The sequence below is a fragment of the Platalea leucorodia genome (genome assembly GCF_965183815.1).
Source record: "Platalea leucorodia genome assembly, chromosome: 4".
NCBI classification, from domain to species: domain Eukaryota; kingdom Metazoa; phylum Chordata; class Aves; order Pelecaniformes; family Threskiornithidae; genus Platalea; species Platalea leucorodia.
The window spans coordinates 46559271-46577201 of NC_138826.1; the positions used below are offsets into that span (position 1 = coordinate 46559271).

At 45.8% G+C, this 17931-nt stretch overlaps 1 protein-coding gene across 1 annotated transcript in view; it reads right to left on the reverse strand.

Moving 5' to 3' along the window:
* ARHGEF5 (Rho guanine nucleotide exchange factor 5) overlaps positions 1 to 17931 on the reverse strand; it is a gene marked incomplete at both ends in the record, with an annotated part of 46480 nt that overhangs the window by 9939 nt on the left and 18610 nt on the right. Inside the window, one exon of the mRNA XM_082310177.1 lies at positions 1453 to 5056. Coding sequence (XP_082166303.1) covers positions 1453 to 5056 — 3604 coding nt within the window. The remainder of the gene's footprint in view (positions 1 to 1452; positions 5057 to 17931) is intronic.

The following is a 17931-nucleotide window of genomic DNA, read 5'->3' on the forward strand; positions in this document are numbered from 1 at the left end:
ATCAATGGACCCAAAGTCACTAGTCATGTCTGTATGTAGTAGACTCCCTTTTGTGGACGTTGAGCCCCAAAAAACTCTCAGCAACTTCTGGGGCAGAAATGCTGGACATCTAACAAAGTCAAGCCTGTGAAGAGTCTTAGAAGGGACGTGGCCTGAGAATCAATGCTGTAACCCAATTCTCACATTTACATACTACGTGAGCATTCACAGACTGCTGCTCGAGTCATCTTCTGTTTATGCAAAATGGGGGAAGTGTAGATTTTTCTTTTGTTTTGTGAGGGATTTAATTAAGTTGTGAAGAAATTCTACATAAAATTCATTGGAAGCAGGAGGAGGAAGAAAGCCCAAAGACTGAGCTGCAAGTATGGGTCAGGGGAAAGACAGTTCTGTTGCCTTGAATGTTTTAAAATTTGGAACCAGGAATTTACAGGTCGAACACATGAACAAATCTTGATTCAAGTGCTGCCAAACCTTTTACACCCCTCCACGCTCCCCTCCTTTTCCTCTGTGCCAAAAATCCAGCATGTTGTGGAGCTTGGAAAATAAACTAAGAGCTGAGAAGGAACAAGTATGTTTAAAGATCATGTAAGATATAATAAAGAACAGACATGCACCTTGACAGTAAGTACTGTCTGAATGAGCTGTATTACAGAAGATGCATGTTTTCCATTCGTGACATCAGCGATTTGGCTTCTATGCAAGTTGGGACCTTGGATTTGACAAATTTGCATTCTTGTCTGTAATCTCAAATCCTACGTTCTCAGGAAGGTCATCTCTTTCAGAAGGTCAAATTGGAACCTAAAGATGTCAGTTGCAAAATAAAGGGAGGTAGCAAATAAACAAGGAACTAAAACATGTGGTAACAGAGACTGGCTACTGAGGGTGTGTGCATGCATTTTCCGTACTGCTTGGAAACGGGCTGCTGCAAGTGCAGCAAAATGCAACGGCCATGTGATGGCAGCAGAGATGATGAGCAGAAGCTCTGAACTGAGCCCCACCAAGAAACTTATCCCTGAAGGTAGGCCAAAATAGCCAGTGTTACTGAGTAAGGGTGACAGATCATTGAACATGGAGAAGGGACAAGAAGAGAAACTGGATGCGAAGTCAAGGGGTGAGGGATCCATGGAGAGAGAAGCTCTCTGCTGCAGGTGTTAGTGTGAAATGAGGGGACTGCGCCCCAGCATGCAGCCCTACTCAAGAGAACAAGCACGATGCACTGGTTAGAGGGCAGCAGAGAGGAGCTAGGGGAGAGCTGGGAGGGGGGACCTTGGGGCAGGACATCACGGGGGCTACAGGGCTGGAGTGAGAAGTATTACCAGAAAGGCACAAGAGCAATGCCGAGCTCTCAGCTTTCATGCCTCTCTATCACATTGCCTATTTAATTTAATTCTACATTTTTGGTATCTGCAATAAGTTGGGGAGGGGGGGAGGGACATGGAGGAAAGGACTCACCCTGCAAGATGTCTGGTGGTACTGACGCCCTCTTCAGGCCCTGACGGTGCCAGTCCTTGCTTTTTACTCGGCGTTTAATTGGGTTTTCTTGATTGGCTGCTGGCTCCTGTGCAACTACCCTGATCGTTTTTTTGTCTGGCCAACTTGATGATTTTTCCAAGGGTGAATGTCTGGGCATTTCCTCCTTTGGCTCAGCTAACAAGTGGTGTTCTCCTCCTTCTCCTTCCAGCCTTTGCTTGACCCTCCTCTCACCTTCTGTTTTCTCCGTGATTTCCAGTGGAGCTTGGATGTTCGTTGTGTCCACACCAAAGATGCCTGCCTGTTGCTCCCACCGCAGCTCCCCTGAGACCTCCTCCTCTTGGCAGGTCGTTCTGGTGGTTGGTGGTGATGGAGGGCTGAGCTGGAGGAAGTGGATTGGATTGGTGAATGCTAGCATTGGAAGTGGCTGTGCCGAGTCTCTGCTCTTGGAGTCTGTGGATGTTATCAGGCCTTCCAGCGAGGGCCAAGAAGGGTGGTCAGGTGAGGATTTTCCACACTGTATATCCATGTGCTGGTCCGCTGTTTCAGGGCTGGTGTCAGAGCAGCCAGCTAACACCTCACTTCCAACAGCAGAAAAGCTTTTGGCCAACAAACTGACCCCTGAGTCATCAGAAGTCTCTGTATCATGGGTACCTGAGTCACCAAGATCCCACTCTCTAGTTACTGGAACAAGGTCACCTTTCTCTGCTACATCTTCTCCATCAGAAGCAGAGGCCACAGTGTTAGAATCAGGCACAGAGGCGGCAGTCCGGAGAGGATGGCTTATAGTAGGGTGAATGGCTAGTAACTTTTTATCGTACACACCACAGTTGAGATGTGGCCTGGAGCAGGGTACAGGAGCCAGCGATGGGTAACTTCCAAGGGCTGGAGGTTGAGCAAGGTGATTTGCATTAAGTGCAGGGGCCTGAGCTTGCTTGGGGCTTTGGACATGGGAAGGAGGATGAGGAAGCTGTTTGGCATCAGGCTCAGACACCAGAGGTAGGCTTGAGTGCGACACAGGGGACAGAGGTTGTTCTGGGTGGTTCATAGCAAGGACCATGTCTTCTTCAGAGGGCCAAGTTAGGGTGCTCAGGACACTGGAGATTCTGGATCCAGGCTCTTTTTGGTTTAAACTGCAGTCAGACTGATCAAGTAAAGGCATTTGTTGTGCTTCATGATCTGCATTTGCTCCCATTTCTTTTCCTTGGATAATGGCACTTTTTTCTGAGGGGGTTTGCTGAATTGTCTCTGGGTGGTTCAGGGGAGTGGAAGTCCTGCCTGGTGTTTGGGGTGGTTCCAGAGGCCCTGCAATGATAGCCACAGTCCTCCTATCCTCAGGAAGGCGCCCCTCTAGAGGAAGACAGCTCGTGCACGTTACAGAGAAAGAAGACGGGCCACTGAGGTCTTCATGAAAGCCTTCCTCAGAAGTAAGGAGTTCATGGGAAGTGTTGGCCTCCCCTGGATCAGTACTTAGAATAGCACTTTCCCCTGATGTTGGGTCCCGCACTTGTACAGAAGCAGCTTGGTTGGCTGGCTTCCCTACAGAGTCCAGCAGTTTGTTCAGGTTGGTGCCAGGACAGTCCTCAGGGGTCACAGAGGCTGTTCCATTAGCACCCTCTTGCTGTGGGCCAGACATTGAAGCCACAGAGGTGAGCTCCGAGAGAAAAACTGGAATGAAGTCCTGAAGCTCAGCTTTTCCCACATTTTCTGTAATGGGATGAGGATCTATGGGATCAGGTGGCTCCAAGTTCTTGGTGCCAGAGGAAGGGTGTGCTGGAACAGAAGCCTCTGGGTTCTCTGCGCTAGAAGGTGCTGCCACTCCTCCGTGGAGTGATGCATCTCTCTTATCAAACCTCTGGACAGCATTTCCATGCCCATCACTGTGCCCATCATCCCTGCCCAGTCTTGTCCTGTCATCCCAGTCAGCTTCTCCAATATCCTGACCACCGATGGAAAAGCGGCCAGAGTCTTCTAGGTCTTCTGCCTGGTCAGAGATGTGGCATGTGTGTGGAGGCACCACTGGAGTTTCACCCACTGGGTTCACGTTATTTGAGGACAGAGGGCTGACAGCGGGTGGCTGACATCCAGAACCTGCTTCTGTGACATGAGCTTTCAGCAGTACATCCTCACCAGGATGCTGATCCACAGAGACAGGTTCCCCAGGAAGAAATGCTGATCCTGTTTGCTCAGCCAAAAAATCATTCTCCGAGCCACACAAGTCCACATTATGCCTGGGAACAGAAGATATCTCTGACCCAAAAGCTGATGATAGAGCCTCCAGTTCAAGTTCTTCCTCCAGTTTGAGCTCTTCCCTCTGCAGTTGTTGTTCCTGCTCATTTCGTTCCTTGTTTTTCTGATCTTTGGGCTCCAGAGATTTTCCTTCTTCTGGCAGATTCTGCTCTTTGCACTCTTTCTTTTCCTCCTCCTGCTGAAGTTCAGACACTGCCTCCTCCTGTACTGGTTCCTTATGCTGTGAAGTATTCACTTCTTCATTTTTTTTAGCAGTATCCTTTACTTGGAAGGCATTGTCTGCTGGAGAGGCAGGTTTGCCCTCTGTTTTTCTGTGATCATCTTCAAGACAAAGGCATTTGGAAGTGGATGAGTTTTCTTTAGGAACCATTACTGTTCCCTGGTCTTTGACCATGCTGCTATTCCTTGTTTTACCAGCTGAGATGTTTCCTTCCGCTTGTAGTGAACTTATTTGCCTGTCATCTGTTAAGGTGGAAGACAATAGATGGGAAGAGGAAGACTCTGTATTCTCTTCCAAACCCTGGAGTGCTCTTATGCTTCCCTTAGCATCTTCAGAAGTGTAAGATTTAGCCATGTCCTCTACTGCTTCCTCTGAGGTAGGTTGCTCATCAGTTGCTGGTGCCACTTTTCTACTGCTTTGCTTCTGCTCTGCACCAGTATCAACCTCCTGCAAAGAATCCATGGAGATCTTATCCAGAAATGGCTCAGCCTTATAATGTCCCTCTGAAATGGTTTTACATACCAAGAAGCATTTAGGTGTCTCTCTCTGAGAGGAAATGGCATCAGCCAAACAAGATTTCGGATGCTGGGCCTGAGGATCTGAGCCACAAAAAGCCAGTTCTGCGTGGCACTGAGGAAATTCAGTGCTGAGGCCCACAGTCTGCAGGATGGCGTTGCCAGGGGCTGGCCCATCCTGGACTGTGCTGAGAGAGGAAGAGTCCTGGTTGCTTTCCAGGTCAACCAGCTCTACTTGCTTAAGTTTCAGAGAACAATCCAGTCCACCCTCCTCTAAAAGCATTTCTCCTTCCAATTCTAAGAGTCCCTTTTGAGGCTCCGCATTGCCTTGCTCTTGTTCCAGTCCTGCTGGCACAGGGTTAGAGGGTCTGCCCAGCATGTCTGCTGCTTTCCCTGGAGCAGAAAGGCAGTCCTCGGGAACGCTGAGCTCTGCTCCCTTTGCGGAGTCAGACAGGCTGGTGCTCATTTCGGCTGATGCGTGAGGGGCATGATGCTCTCTTTTGACTGCTGTAGAATCCCAAGCTTCCACAGTGGTGCTGCTGGCTTCTGGTGGAGTGGTACCTCCCTCACTGGTTTCTTCAGACTCCATCAGTGACACATTCTGCTAAAGAAAAATGCATTTTTCTGTTACTACTACAGGATGATACAGTAGATCTAATTAGCTTAAGAGACTTTTACAAACACATACTAATGCAGCTGAGAAAAAAAGCCAAAAATACATATTCAGTGGGTGATAAGAGTTGGGAAACAAATATCAAGACTGAGAGTAGGCAAACACCCAATGTAAGCTTGCAGTATGAGAGTAATGCAAAAATAAAACTACTAGTGTCTTTTTAGTTTTAGATGCAAATCCAGAAAGGAACTTTGGTCAAAGAGCAGAGATGCTGATACGGCTGTAACGCCTGCAGTGCAACTTATGAAAAGTGTTGGCCATGGCTATCTATCTCAAATCCAAAAGAGGATACCAGAAGGTATTCAGAGAACAAGAAAAACATCAAAATCTCCATTAATTTTTGCGGGGCATGGTGGACAAATACTCATGACCTCTTCTAATGGCTAGCTGAGTCTTAAAGACCTCTTTCATTTCAACAAGGAAAGGCCTGTACTTTGGAGCTGATGGTTCTCTTACAGATCTCTGTGTATGTATGTGCAACACAGGGCCCTACTGCAGCTGATCAGAGGAATTGATTAACAAGACATAGGAATGTAAGAATTTGATTAACAGATAACTAGGACATGACACAAGACATTTGAAGGCTGTAAAGCACGTGGGTTGAGAGGGATACCTCTGGTGTGCGTGGACATACCTCAGACTACAAAGAGAAACTATATCATCATTTAGTCTACTCTTTTGGGGGGGGGGGGGGGAAGTCATCTCAGGATTGTTGGACAGTTTCCCAAAGGATATAGTGGAATTTCCCATCCATTATTGCATTTGAAGTTCAGACATGACAAAGCACTAGGGAATGTACATTTGGGAAACGTCTGTGAAAAGGATGGTCGAATCTGATTCATCGCTTTTATCTTACTGGCTTCTACCTATCCCATGACCCACAATACCTACCTTAAAAGACATGAGAAAGAGACAAACCTTAATGTCTCCCCTCCCTTTTCTTCTGCTTTTGGGACACTTTATCTATAGTGTTCCAGCCCGTCTTCTCTGTTCCCTATCCCCTGCTTATTAGAAATGCCTTATAAATTGCTGCTTCGGGCTGCTTCACATACACTGGGTACCCTTGCAGTCATACCGGAGCTTGTAATTTAGCCCTGAAGGATCTGCTGCAACGTGCAGCCACAGTCAGACTTCCTCCTGAATAAAGTTTCAGCTTTCTCCTCCTTCATCCTGTCTTACAGATGTGGAAGTTTCCAGACATGAATGTGTAGTCCTGCATCTTTTGGTCAGAGAAAGCATTCCACATCTCTTCAGCCCGCTAGCTGTTCAGTGGCAAAAAAGCCCCAAGGCCTGGCTCCGGACCGTTCTGAAAGCTCATGCAAGAAAAATTCCTTTTCTTGCTCAAAACAGATGACCAAATCTACATGTTTTTTCTTTCTCTGGCATTCCTAATTTCCCTACAATTTTAAGAATAGTGTTTCTGCCAGAGTTTCAACTGCTGTTGAGGGGTGTGTGTGACAATTTCAACTTGGGAGACACAAACAGAGAAAAGAAAGTCTCTGCATGGAAAGAGAAATCTTTGAGATCAATGGTGATTTCCTTGTGCTGGTGTGGCTCTATAGTCACAAGGAACTTTTTCTGATCCCACACAGAAAGTAAAAGCAATAAGGGCATGATTACATCTGGACTAATTGTCCCGGTTAACTCCATGGCCAGGGCATGCCTGACCTGAAAGCTGGTTTAGCTTATATTTTTCCTTACGTCAAGTGAAACAGAACACCTGCTCTGAAAGCAACGAGCCCATGCTCTGGAGTTAGAACCGAAGCGTTTATATATACCTTAATCATGGGGATTGTCATCATCTTACAGCTTTTTAAAAAATGGGGAAAAAATTGAGTTAACTAATTAACTCATCAGTTAACTTTGTCCCTGCGTATTTTTTCTCATGTAATCTTTAATTTTTGTTTATATCGAAAAGATAATCTTTCTTACAAAACCAGGCCAAAACTGGAATTATTCAGCAATTTGGATTCCCCCCGCCCCCAAGTAGTGAGTAGTTGTAAGTAGTTATAATTTCAACAAACAGTATGCTTCAAAAAGATATATCCATTCAGAAAGTTCCCACGGGGCTTCTGCCACGTCTTACTGCTGTCGGATAATAGTAAACTACTTCGGTGCTGCTAAACCATCTTTAGAAACTGTTGCTCATGGGAAGGTACAGGACTGTCAGGAAGAAGCTCCAGCACAGAAAAAAAGAGAGCTTGGCAGAGCACAGAAAGTAGCAGGGTCATAAACTTGTAAGCAGCCACCTTGTCCAAGACAGGATCAACTTTACCAGTGCTGTCCCCGATAGGTACATCTGCCCCTCCTTTAACAAAGGTTCCATGATCACATCAGGTCGCTCTTGCGCTACACCGCTCTTAGCTCTTCCTGCTACCTAACTTGAGTCTCCCCTGCTACATGACTAGAAAAGTACTGCTTATCACACCTAATACAGAGAGTTTTCAAAAACAGGCTCCCCAGGAGCAGAGAGACTGCTTAGGGAGACGGGTGGTCTTGGACACAAGCTGATGGCTAAGGAAGGCTTACTACTAATACAGACAGGATGGCCTATAAAGCTCTGAATAGCAAGATCCTCAAGCTCAAGGCCGCACTCTGTGAGGGGAAGAAGAACTCTGCCTCACTGTGCTGTTACAGATGTACACAACACTGAATTTCCTCTTACTAAGCTCAAAGACCCAGTTTCCACTTCCCTGGCTCTGTTGCAAGGGATTTGGACAGGTGAAAGGACAAGTTTAAAGCTGCACTTGGAGCAGTTCCACGATGATGCTGGGAGACAGGGTAGAGGGAGGTGCAGCAGATCAACACGGGAAGCTGCCAAGTGAGATTTGTCTCATTGTATTACTGCCAGGTGTTTTGCACACCTCAGGGAGAGCAAGAGAGAAGCTTTGGGAAGTGAGGCAGGAGAAGGGACAGGCAAACTTTCTGCAGAGACAGTGGGGGAGAACTTACGCCATCTAGTCAGGGAAACAGTTAAGCTCCTGCTTGAAGGCTGGTTCACTGTAGTGAAAGATGCAGACATCTCTGCAATAAGGTTTTAATGCAGATGGGAGAGAAAACAATAAAACAAGACTGACTACACCTGTACCCTTCACATACAGAGGAGCTACATACAAAAGCCTAGCAGTTAGTGGGAGAGATTTGCTTGTGGAGCACTGCTGTGTTATGCTCCTGCTACAGGTCAGCTTGGACCTCCACCAGAGGAGGGCCCAGGAGACCCCCCAGGAGCTGGGCGACCATGACAGACAAACATACAGGAGCCTATGTGGCAACTGCCAACTTCTAGCAGGCTACACAAACTCTCCCAGGAACTTCACCGTAACTACTGTTGGGACTTACTGGTCTTTCACATCTCTCTGGGTCAGATGTTGAGCATGCCATCTCTCCCTCTGCTCTAACAGCACTTCTCAAGTGAGGTGGTCTGATGGCCCCTCTTTAGATAAAGCTAGCCATACTCTTCTCCCAAGAGGGCCTGGAAATCCAGGAGTTCAGCTCACATACACGCAGCAGTGCCTAGTGCCTAACTCATCCGTGATTCTGGATGCACAAGCTGGAACTGTGAGAGGGTGCAGCTGGCTGCATGTCAGCATGAAAACAAAGGGGCAATGCTTCGTCGTACTGCAGTAGGGAGCACAAAATTTGAGAGAGGAAGGGTGCAGAAGGTGGCCAGGTAAGCAAAACAGGAGAGCAGTGAAAGTACTGGTGGACAAAGCAATTCCTGTGATGATGCATGCATCCATCCACAGCTTTCCCAGATTACAAAAGGCAATGTGAATGTCATACTTCCTTCCAGTGTGGGTTAATTCACCTGGACGGAGATGACAAACACTTCTGGTTTTAAATAGAAAGTACCTCACCTTCCCTTCCCCCCTCCTCCAACACACAAGAAAGGAGAAATAACAAGTGCTATCAAGCACAGACAAGCCCTTCAGCTAGCCAGGAAACAAGGCAACACAGAATTAAGAGGAGCCCCGAGATCCTCCTCCTCCTCAACTCAGGAGAAACCTAGCTTTTCGGTGTGCCCCCTTCACGCTCCCCATGCAGCGCTGGCCCTGGCCCCCGTGGCGGGGCGGCCGTGCTCCCCGTCCCGCTCCCCCCACCGTGGGTGCCGGGGCAGCCCATGTGCCCAGGCTGCCGCCAACACACTCGCGGCAGAGAAAGCCCTGCCCTGCAACGATGGGCTGGGCCCAGCGGCAGCCAGAGACGCCCCACCGCCTGCCGGGCTGCTGGTCGGTGCACCAGGGGCTCCTCTCCCTGGCTCTCCTCCTTTTCTCCGACAGCAGCGAGAGCTTCTGGCCGTGAGAGGAGAAAGCCATTCACAACCTTTGAGCAGCATGGACAAGGACATTGATTTTCTTATTAAAACAAAGACTTTCCCAAGCAATCCATCGCTCAGGCGTATCCTTGGTGTAGAAATGCCAAAGCCTGCTTTAAGTGCTGCAGCACAGGAAAGAGCTCCATGTAGGCTGTAATATCCACCCGGGGGGCAACACGGCTGCCCCGAGCCCCTTCCTGCTATTTCAGCTCAGCTTAATCATCTCCATCACACAGTTCCGATACACTTTAAAAGGAGGTGCGTCAGTGGGGGCTAGCTCAGAGCCTGCCTTTCTCCATACAAAATCCAGAGCTCACCATGCAGGAGAATTGCCGCCAGGGTTACCACCTCCCCCGGGAGGCCACGCTTTCTTTCAGTTCGGTGAGACGCTCGGGAAAGGGGTGGGTGCAACCGCTCTAACACAAAGCCTGCCCTACCGCGAGTCTCAATTTTTATTTTGATACAGCTGCTAGGCCTGCTTTCTCAGCTGGTTCCCCCCGCCACGTAAGAGATGCCCACTGCATGCGTTCCTCTGCAAAGAGATGGTTACCGACCTTCATCCACCACCCCTGGGCTGCTCTATCACTGTACAGCCCATCGACAGAGGTGAAGGACTGGGGTCAAAACTCTTGAGCTCAGGAAGAGATTACACAGGGCACTAGAGATAAGAATGAAGGAGGGAAATAACGTTACGTGGAGAGAGCTTTGAGGGTACGGAGAGCAGACGGAGCTTGCTGAAGGAAAGAACATATAGAGTAAGAAAAGCAATCTAAAAAGGTATGTGCCAAAATAATGCAGAGTCTACTGCTGTGCTCAACGGACTAGGTGCTGTTAGTATTCTGGGAACTAGGAGTCACCTCAAGTCTTTTAGGCAAGGGGAGAAAAAAAAAAGAAAAACAAACAAATCTGTCGATAGTACCTGATCTCCTGGAAATTGCAGCTGCTACTGAAGCTTGGGAAAAGTGAGACCTCCCAGTCACACTGGTGCAGACAGTTTGCCTGGGTTTTAACACTCCCAGTAGCATCTCACTAGCTTGAGTGTGGTAGGCACACTCAAGATATATCAAACCTATTAATTATCTAATGATTCACTAATGGAGGAAAAAAAAAAACACGATACCTCTCCTACATTTGTTTCCATTTAAGTAGATTATAATACTTAATGCTAACTTTAAAAAAAAAAAAAAAAAGCCAAAGAAACATTTTGGGTAGAACAAAATTTAACCTTGGAAGTTGCTACTGAACACTTGCCAAACAGCAAGTGTAGATCATGGCTTGGATTGCACACTGCACTTCCCAGAGATGCAATAAAAATAATTCAGTCTTAAGATAAAATGGGGCCACCTGTATATCAAAAAACCTGGTTCACTTTAAGCAGAGCTTAAGTTTTATATTCATAAAAGCACTGGATAAGTCTTGATATTCTGCAGTCTTCTGGTATGAGAACAAACAAGAATGGTGTGTAGTTCTCACTGCTGTAGCTTAGTAGAAAGACTATTGACATTACTGGGCGGACATAGGAAGAATTCCCCCAGTGAAAGCGATGTACAGAGTCACTACAAGTTGCTCTATGTGAGTCTCTCTACAAATTTTGGGGATGGAGAGATGACTGACAGAGATATCTGGGGCACCAAAGGAGGCAAAGACTTCCGAGACATAAGCTATGATGTGCAGTCTTGGCTGCTAGCAGCATGCTATATACATTCCTAGGCAGCAGGTTTGCTCTAAACCAGAGGAGTTCTCAGTTTCTCTTTATTTAAAGTGATTCAGGACCTAGATGGGAGAGATTCTCCAGTTAGCAGCAGAAATTTCATAGTCTCTTACTATGCCACAGAAGCATGAGCCAGAATCCCACGCTGCTGTTTTTGAGTCTCAGATTAAAGAATGCTAATGTTTGCACCAAACCATTTTGACAGATGCAAATGCCATTAAAACATCAAAGGGCTTGGAAACACACTTGAAAGCTTGGCCTTGCCAGACTGCACAGTGGAACCATTGCTGAGCATAGTTGTTGTCACGTTACCTGTACCAGTCCTGAGCACAGTTAAGTTACAGACAGATAAGGATGAACAACATTCAGCAAACTGAACTGGGACACACCGTCCTCCCCTGCAGAAAGGGCCTGTGAAGTTATCCTGTCTTATGTTCTTGGCAAACACGTAATATAACCTCTTTTGCAGCCGGATCAAGTTCCACCTTGAAAACTGTAATATTTCTTGCTGCCATTACCGATAGCTGTCAGAGCCCTACGGGACAGAAGATACAAAGTTGGAACATTTTAGCAGTATGGGACGACTGATAAGCTATACAGCAAAATATACCCAGACATAAATATACTGGCAAAATGCTGCTTTTGTATCAATAGGTAAAGCATATCCTATGCAACCAAAGCAATTCCTAAAATACCAACAAAAGTGCACTTGTATGTCATACCACACTAATGACTTCTACCAGCACAACTTCATCAGCCACAACAGCTATACCTACAGCAGAAACCTGTACCACTTATCTGGCTTCAGTATTGTACAATAAAAAAATGTTGGTATCTCATACCATGAAATAGCAACGACAACAAAAAAATAAAAATCTTGAACGTGTTTGTCCTCATTTTGTGCTTTTAGAATGCATGTTTTCAGCCTTAGCTCCCCATAGCACCTTTAATTACCTTATGACTCCAGTAAAGAGATTTATAAAAAAATGTGAAAAAAAGTTGAGACTTGTATCATAACCAAAATACTTGGCAATACTGTAACAGTGATGCAGCTTTCTACTGAAAACTGCAGCTAAAGGAGAAAAAAAAAAAAAAAAAAATCCATCCAAAAGGGATGTAGGGATGTGTATGGGGAAAACAGATTTTGGTACAACCCTCCCCTAAGCCAGCTTTTCAGGGAACAAACCATTCTTTCTTAGAAGTATAATTGGTGTACTTAGATTGAAGAAGCTAACAAGCACAATGAGACACGTTTGCTATTGGGAGCAAAAAGTATTAGATATAAATAAAATGTTATAAGAAATGTAAATGTGGGAAAGCACCAGCAAGGACCCCTTCCCTCTCCCCGTGGAAAAATAGCTTCACACACCCAAAGCCACAGGAATTGTGTGGGTGCTGAATAGGAAGGTACTAATGCAAACACATGGAAAACTTGCTGTTACTCACGGTGTAACGCCTGCATGGCCAACTGGCATAGGTTTATTGTGCGCATCACAATATTTTCTGTTTTTCATATAGTCCCACTTCCTAGAATCATGTGGTTATGTGAGAATTTTGGTTTACAATTAAGAACCATGCATGTCTGGCCTTTAATGGGTGTGGAAAAGGCCTGAAAAACCAAGTATGGCTCAAAAATTAGATCTTGCTGTCTGTGTTTATTTTAACTTTTTAAGCCAAAATGTTAAGCTTTAACTTGCGACTAAAGAGAGCAAGGGCAACTCCCCCTTCCCCCTCTACCTGATTACTGTTTTTCAACAGTTGGGACTGATGACACTGAACTTGTTTGCAGAGTATTTAAACCTGATCCAGTGAGCTACACAAGCTACTAAAAGACTGGCAGAGAAATATGCTGTGGTATAACTGGGTTAACAAAGATGAATAATCAAATTCATCAGGCCCAATTTAGGTATTTGCAGATATTCTGCAAAGTTCATCTGTTTATGGTGCAGTCCTAAAAAGATGTAGAGCTCCTTCTGCTGCTACTGACTATACAAACCACTCAGCACCACCTGGAATCAGGTCCTAATAAACTTTTATTAAGACTTGACGCAGCACCCTGAAATCCAGAAGAGATTAAAGCAACATGCATCCAGGTTGCTGCCATCTTCTCCCACGTGCTAGCGGGCATGTGACCGTATGCGAGCCAGCTCAGGCAGTTATCTAGCCAAAAAAACAACCTAGAAGCAGAGTGATGTGAGCAGCCATAAAGGCGTGACACAGGAGGAAAAAAAAAAAAACAAACAATAAATAAAGGTAAGTATGACAGCTCCCTGCAATAGCTGTACATGCACAAGCTGTAGCAGCAACCGCAAGGAGTGGACGGGAACAAGAGGCTGGGTGACAGGCCGGCGAGCGGGAAAGCAGAAACCTGGACTTAGACCTAAGTTATGGTGGAACCACACCCAGGACCTACAAGCAAGTCCCTGGCGCTCCAGCGTAGGTGTCTTGCCGCCTGTGACTGCCAAGCGCTTCCAACACAGAAACAGGTGCACCCTCGCCAGCCCACACAGAGCAGAAGCAGCAGAGCAGGGAAATTTTACTTTTTCAGTACTGACCCTCTGCTGGTTGCACTTTTTTTTTTTGCTGCCCTTCCAGGTTAGAGGCAGGCACTATGGGAAGCAGGATATTCTAATCGGATTCACAACCATTTCCAAAGGAGCCATTATTTTAGCGTTTAACGTTTCCTCGTCTCATTGTTGCCACTGACTCACCGTTCCCGTGAACCCAAACGCAGCTTTCTCTCCTCAGCAAAGGACTGGGTATAAAAGGACATTGCATGGCAGTCAGCTCAACTCAAAGGAGCCAGCCCCCTGTGAGCAACTCTGAAAACAAGTAACGACATGAAGGAGATGCTAGGTAAAGCCCTGGAAACCTCCTCAAACCCTCTGCGAAGTCTAGCATGGAAATACTCCAAACGGAAGGGGAGGGGAAGGCGTTTTTGTGACCTTGTCTTTCAGAACAAGCGGTAAAAAGCTGTATAAATTAGGGTTTTAAATGGTGTAACTGATATACATCAATCTTATGAAATGCTTTTTATAACTAGCTTCACCAATTACCATTACCTTATTTCAAAGTTTATAGTAGTAATTATAGCTCATAGATGTTGTAGTTAAGATTTAGCATTAGTTCCTAATACTGTAATTAACACAGCATATTATAAAAATTAAAAAAAAGAAAAAAAAAAAAAAGTAGAGCCCTACAGGTACAAGCTTAAAAAAAATTAGGAAATAGCACAGCCAGATCAACAATACTGATATTCTCTATTTCAGCAATATTTCCCCTTATTTGTCAATGGGCAAAAATTACACCCACATACTTTCACGTGCAGTACAGCTCCAAGTCTGTATTAATTTAAAGCACAGATTTTATACCAGCTTAGAAATATCACTAGCATTTCTATGATGTACTAATTACAATATTTTTCCCCCATTTTGATAATTAAATGAGTTTCAATGAATAAGGAACAATTACAGATATTTTAATCCTTCCTCCCGCCATTTTAATTTTTCTGCATATGAATGAGAGGGCGGAGTCTGCTTCCCACCACCACTCTTCAAGATTTCCTAAAATAGTACTCCTTGATGGCTCCATGGCTCTTCAGATATTAGCTGAGTAATTAAAATCCTGAGATTGCCCTTTGGCAGTCTTTGAAGACATCGACTCTGACTCTTGACTGGCCTATCGCTTCCTTTTCCTCAACCCTGTGGCATGTAAAACTACCTCTCTCTTTCCCCTCCCAGGTCCCACCCTACCAGATGGAGATGCAGAGGAGTACAATCAAGTCCGTGTGCCTTAAATTCACCTCAAACTCATGACTTCACTGTGCTAGTGAGAAGTTAGAGCATGAGGCAATTTAATTCCTAACAGTCACCGTGACTAATAGCGTAATACAGACCCGTACTATTTCCCTCACCTCTTTTATGGCACGATCACAAAATAATGCCATCTCCAGCCTAGGAATGCAAACTCCTCGGTACACTCGCATCCACCAGCCTACGCAAGCATGCATGCTATATCCTAATTGAAGCTGTGCATACTTTAGCATGAATGAGAAACTTCCCCTGGGAAGCTATAGGCACCAGTTAAATGAAATCTAAGACTCGGCTCACTGTCTTTCCCATTACCTGCAACACGCTTTGATCAGTGGGGCATAAATAAACACATAAACAACCCATCTCTCCCAAGTTCATGAGATACAGCAGAGTTCCTCCAGGTCAGCCTCATAGGCGGCTCTCAGTCGTAACTTGTGGCACTGCCCATCAAACTCACCTAAACAAGTTTATCAGACTTGGCACATGGCAAACTGCTTCACTGCGCTTACAACAAAATCACTACAGGCAACAGCAAAGAGTACAATCTGGTACGATTGCTGTAGCTCGGGAAAGCGAAGAGCAACAGAGGTGTCTGAAGGGGGAAGGACTGGGAGGGTACCAGGAACAGGGGCAGTGGTGTCAGTGGACCGTGCCCAAGAGGGAGGGAAGAGTCAGAGCTCTCCTTCTTGAAGTCTTCTTCCCAAACACCCTCCTGTAGGGAAAATGGGTCTTCAGTCTCTCCTCTACCAGACTGATGCACTTGGGGAACCCAGCTTTCAGCACAAATGTTAGCTGACTATTACTTGACCCAGCACCTTGCCTCTGCCACATGTGTCAGCACATTAGTAGACAGGCAGGGGCACAAAGTTAGCGCCTTTTGTAAGTCCCCAGCTCAACAGGCCAGAAGAACTGCAAGTGAGGCAGAAAGCTGAGGACAAGGTGAGAAGACAAGCGAGGTCCCACACTCGCAGCAGCCTGAGCGAGAGGCCGAGGCAGCGGTCCTTGCCTAGGAGGGGCAGCACAGCAGGAGGGTTTAACAACCATGTCCAGCCACTGTTTTATGAGCAATGGCTCTGCCTTTGCTCGGTGGCAGATCCTGCAGCGCTGACAGCTGTATCTGGCTACGACTCACTGCCACGAGGCTGTTGAAGTGAAGGCCAGTGACACACGTCTTGATGTGACAAATCTACTCTGTCACCCTTGGCAGTGCTTTACACAGGAGGAATGACACAGATCACGGTAGAACGGCTCCCAAGAAGCAATCGCATTAAAGAAGGTGCAATTACAGCTAAACCCACAGCAGGAGATACCAGCGTTACTGCTTTTGTCGCACACATGGGAAACACCCTGCACTCCGAACTTTTGGCTATTCCTGCTCCACTAGCATTTACCCTAACAGAAGGTGATAAAGATGCACCCACAGGCCTGCTGTTTCAAGTCTTGCATCTACTAACAGCTACAGCTTATGAACAGTAAAACACAGTTGCGGTCACCTAGAAATTTCAAGCTAATGGGTCCACAAAGGATAAACATTATCATCAATAATATAACACAGGCTGAAATGGGAACATGCATGTTAGGATACTAGGAGCTCTCCTTCCTTCAGTTCCCCACTGCAGTCAATCATTAAAAGAAGGATCTACAGAAGGCTTAGATTATAACTAGTTTTTTTTCAATGCAACCAAGAACTGTGCCTTCATCCCCAGACCTCATCCAGCAGAATCACCAGTTCCTAATTCCAGCAGTTTCCAGCAGCTTCTGCCTGTCTGAGGGTCATCTGTGCAACCGAGGTAATACCAACCCCTCCTACCTCAACAGGCATGCTCTGAGGATTAGTCAGGGAGTGGCTGCTCAGTGCACTGAATATGCAAAGCCCTGTTATAAACTCTGTATCTGATTGCAACTGTAAGCAAAGTCTTATTTAAGCAATCCCTCCACCAACAAAAATATACTGACTGTCCATTCTGCTCCTTCAGTGTCTTTTGCCTCCAAGCTCTTCGAGATACGTAACGTTACCAAGATATTTTCCTTTTGTGCTGCAGAGATGCTTAGTACACATTTTTCACACAAAGTAGTGTCCATAATTAGTTGCTTCAGCTCATTCTGGATCAGTGTTACTCTGGTATCGTACTTGTACTGTAGGGATCTCACTGCCCAGTCAATGAAAGCCCCTGCCCCATAACCTCGCACATGTCAGAAATTCACAGTCGTCTGGTTCTCACTGTGTCCACACTCAGGTGAGACCCCTTCTGCAATTCCACCAATGTTATGATCTTAGGACATACAGCATCAGCTATTTCTTGCTATATCTAAGCACAAAACTATCTCTCTACCAAACCGTTCTTTAAAACCGAGTTAGTGGTTTTGCACATGCTTACCTCAACACTTCCGTATTTGGCTCCTGCATCTGTTAGTACATGATTTTTTTTTTTCTTTAAATGCACTTTGTTCACTCTTTTCCATTGTCACAACCAAACTTTGTACAATGCCGTCTTTAAATTAACTTATCGAAGGAAACATGCCAGTAAAACATAATACATTTCAGGGCAGATTTGCTTTCATATTGCCTTGCTGAATTTGAGACTTCTGTTCATGCCAGTTTTCATTGCACATGCAATCCAGCAGATCTCATCTTTTCTTGTTCTGTTCTTTTTTAAAGTAATTTTGTTATGACTATCAGAATTAATCCATTTTTCCTCTTTTACACTCAGATGCCTATTTTCATGCCTTTGATATCACTACTATTACACACCCAGCAGCTGAATAGGTAAAAATGATGCTACCTACAGAATGAAGGAAAAATGGCTGCGGTATGCCTGATAACACCCACTGGGCAACTCAGCTGTCATGATTTTTCTATACACGCAGCCACAATTTTAGGCTGCTTTTTACGGCTCTGACCCTCCCTTGTGACTGGTCAGAGCACACACTACAATGACATAACTGGCATGCCTGGCCTTGCTCT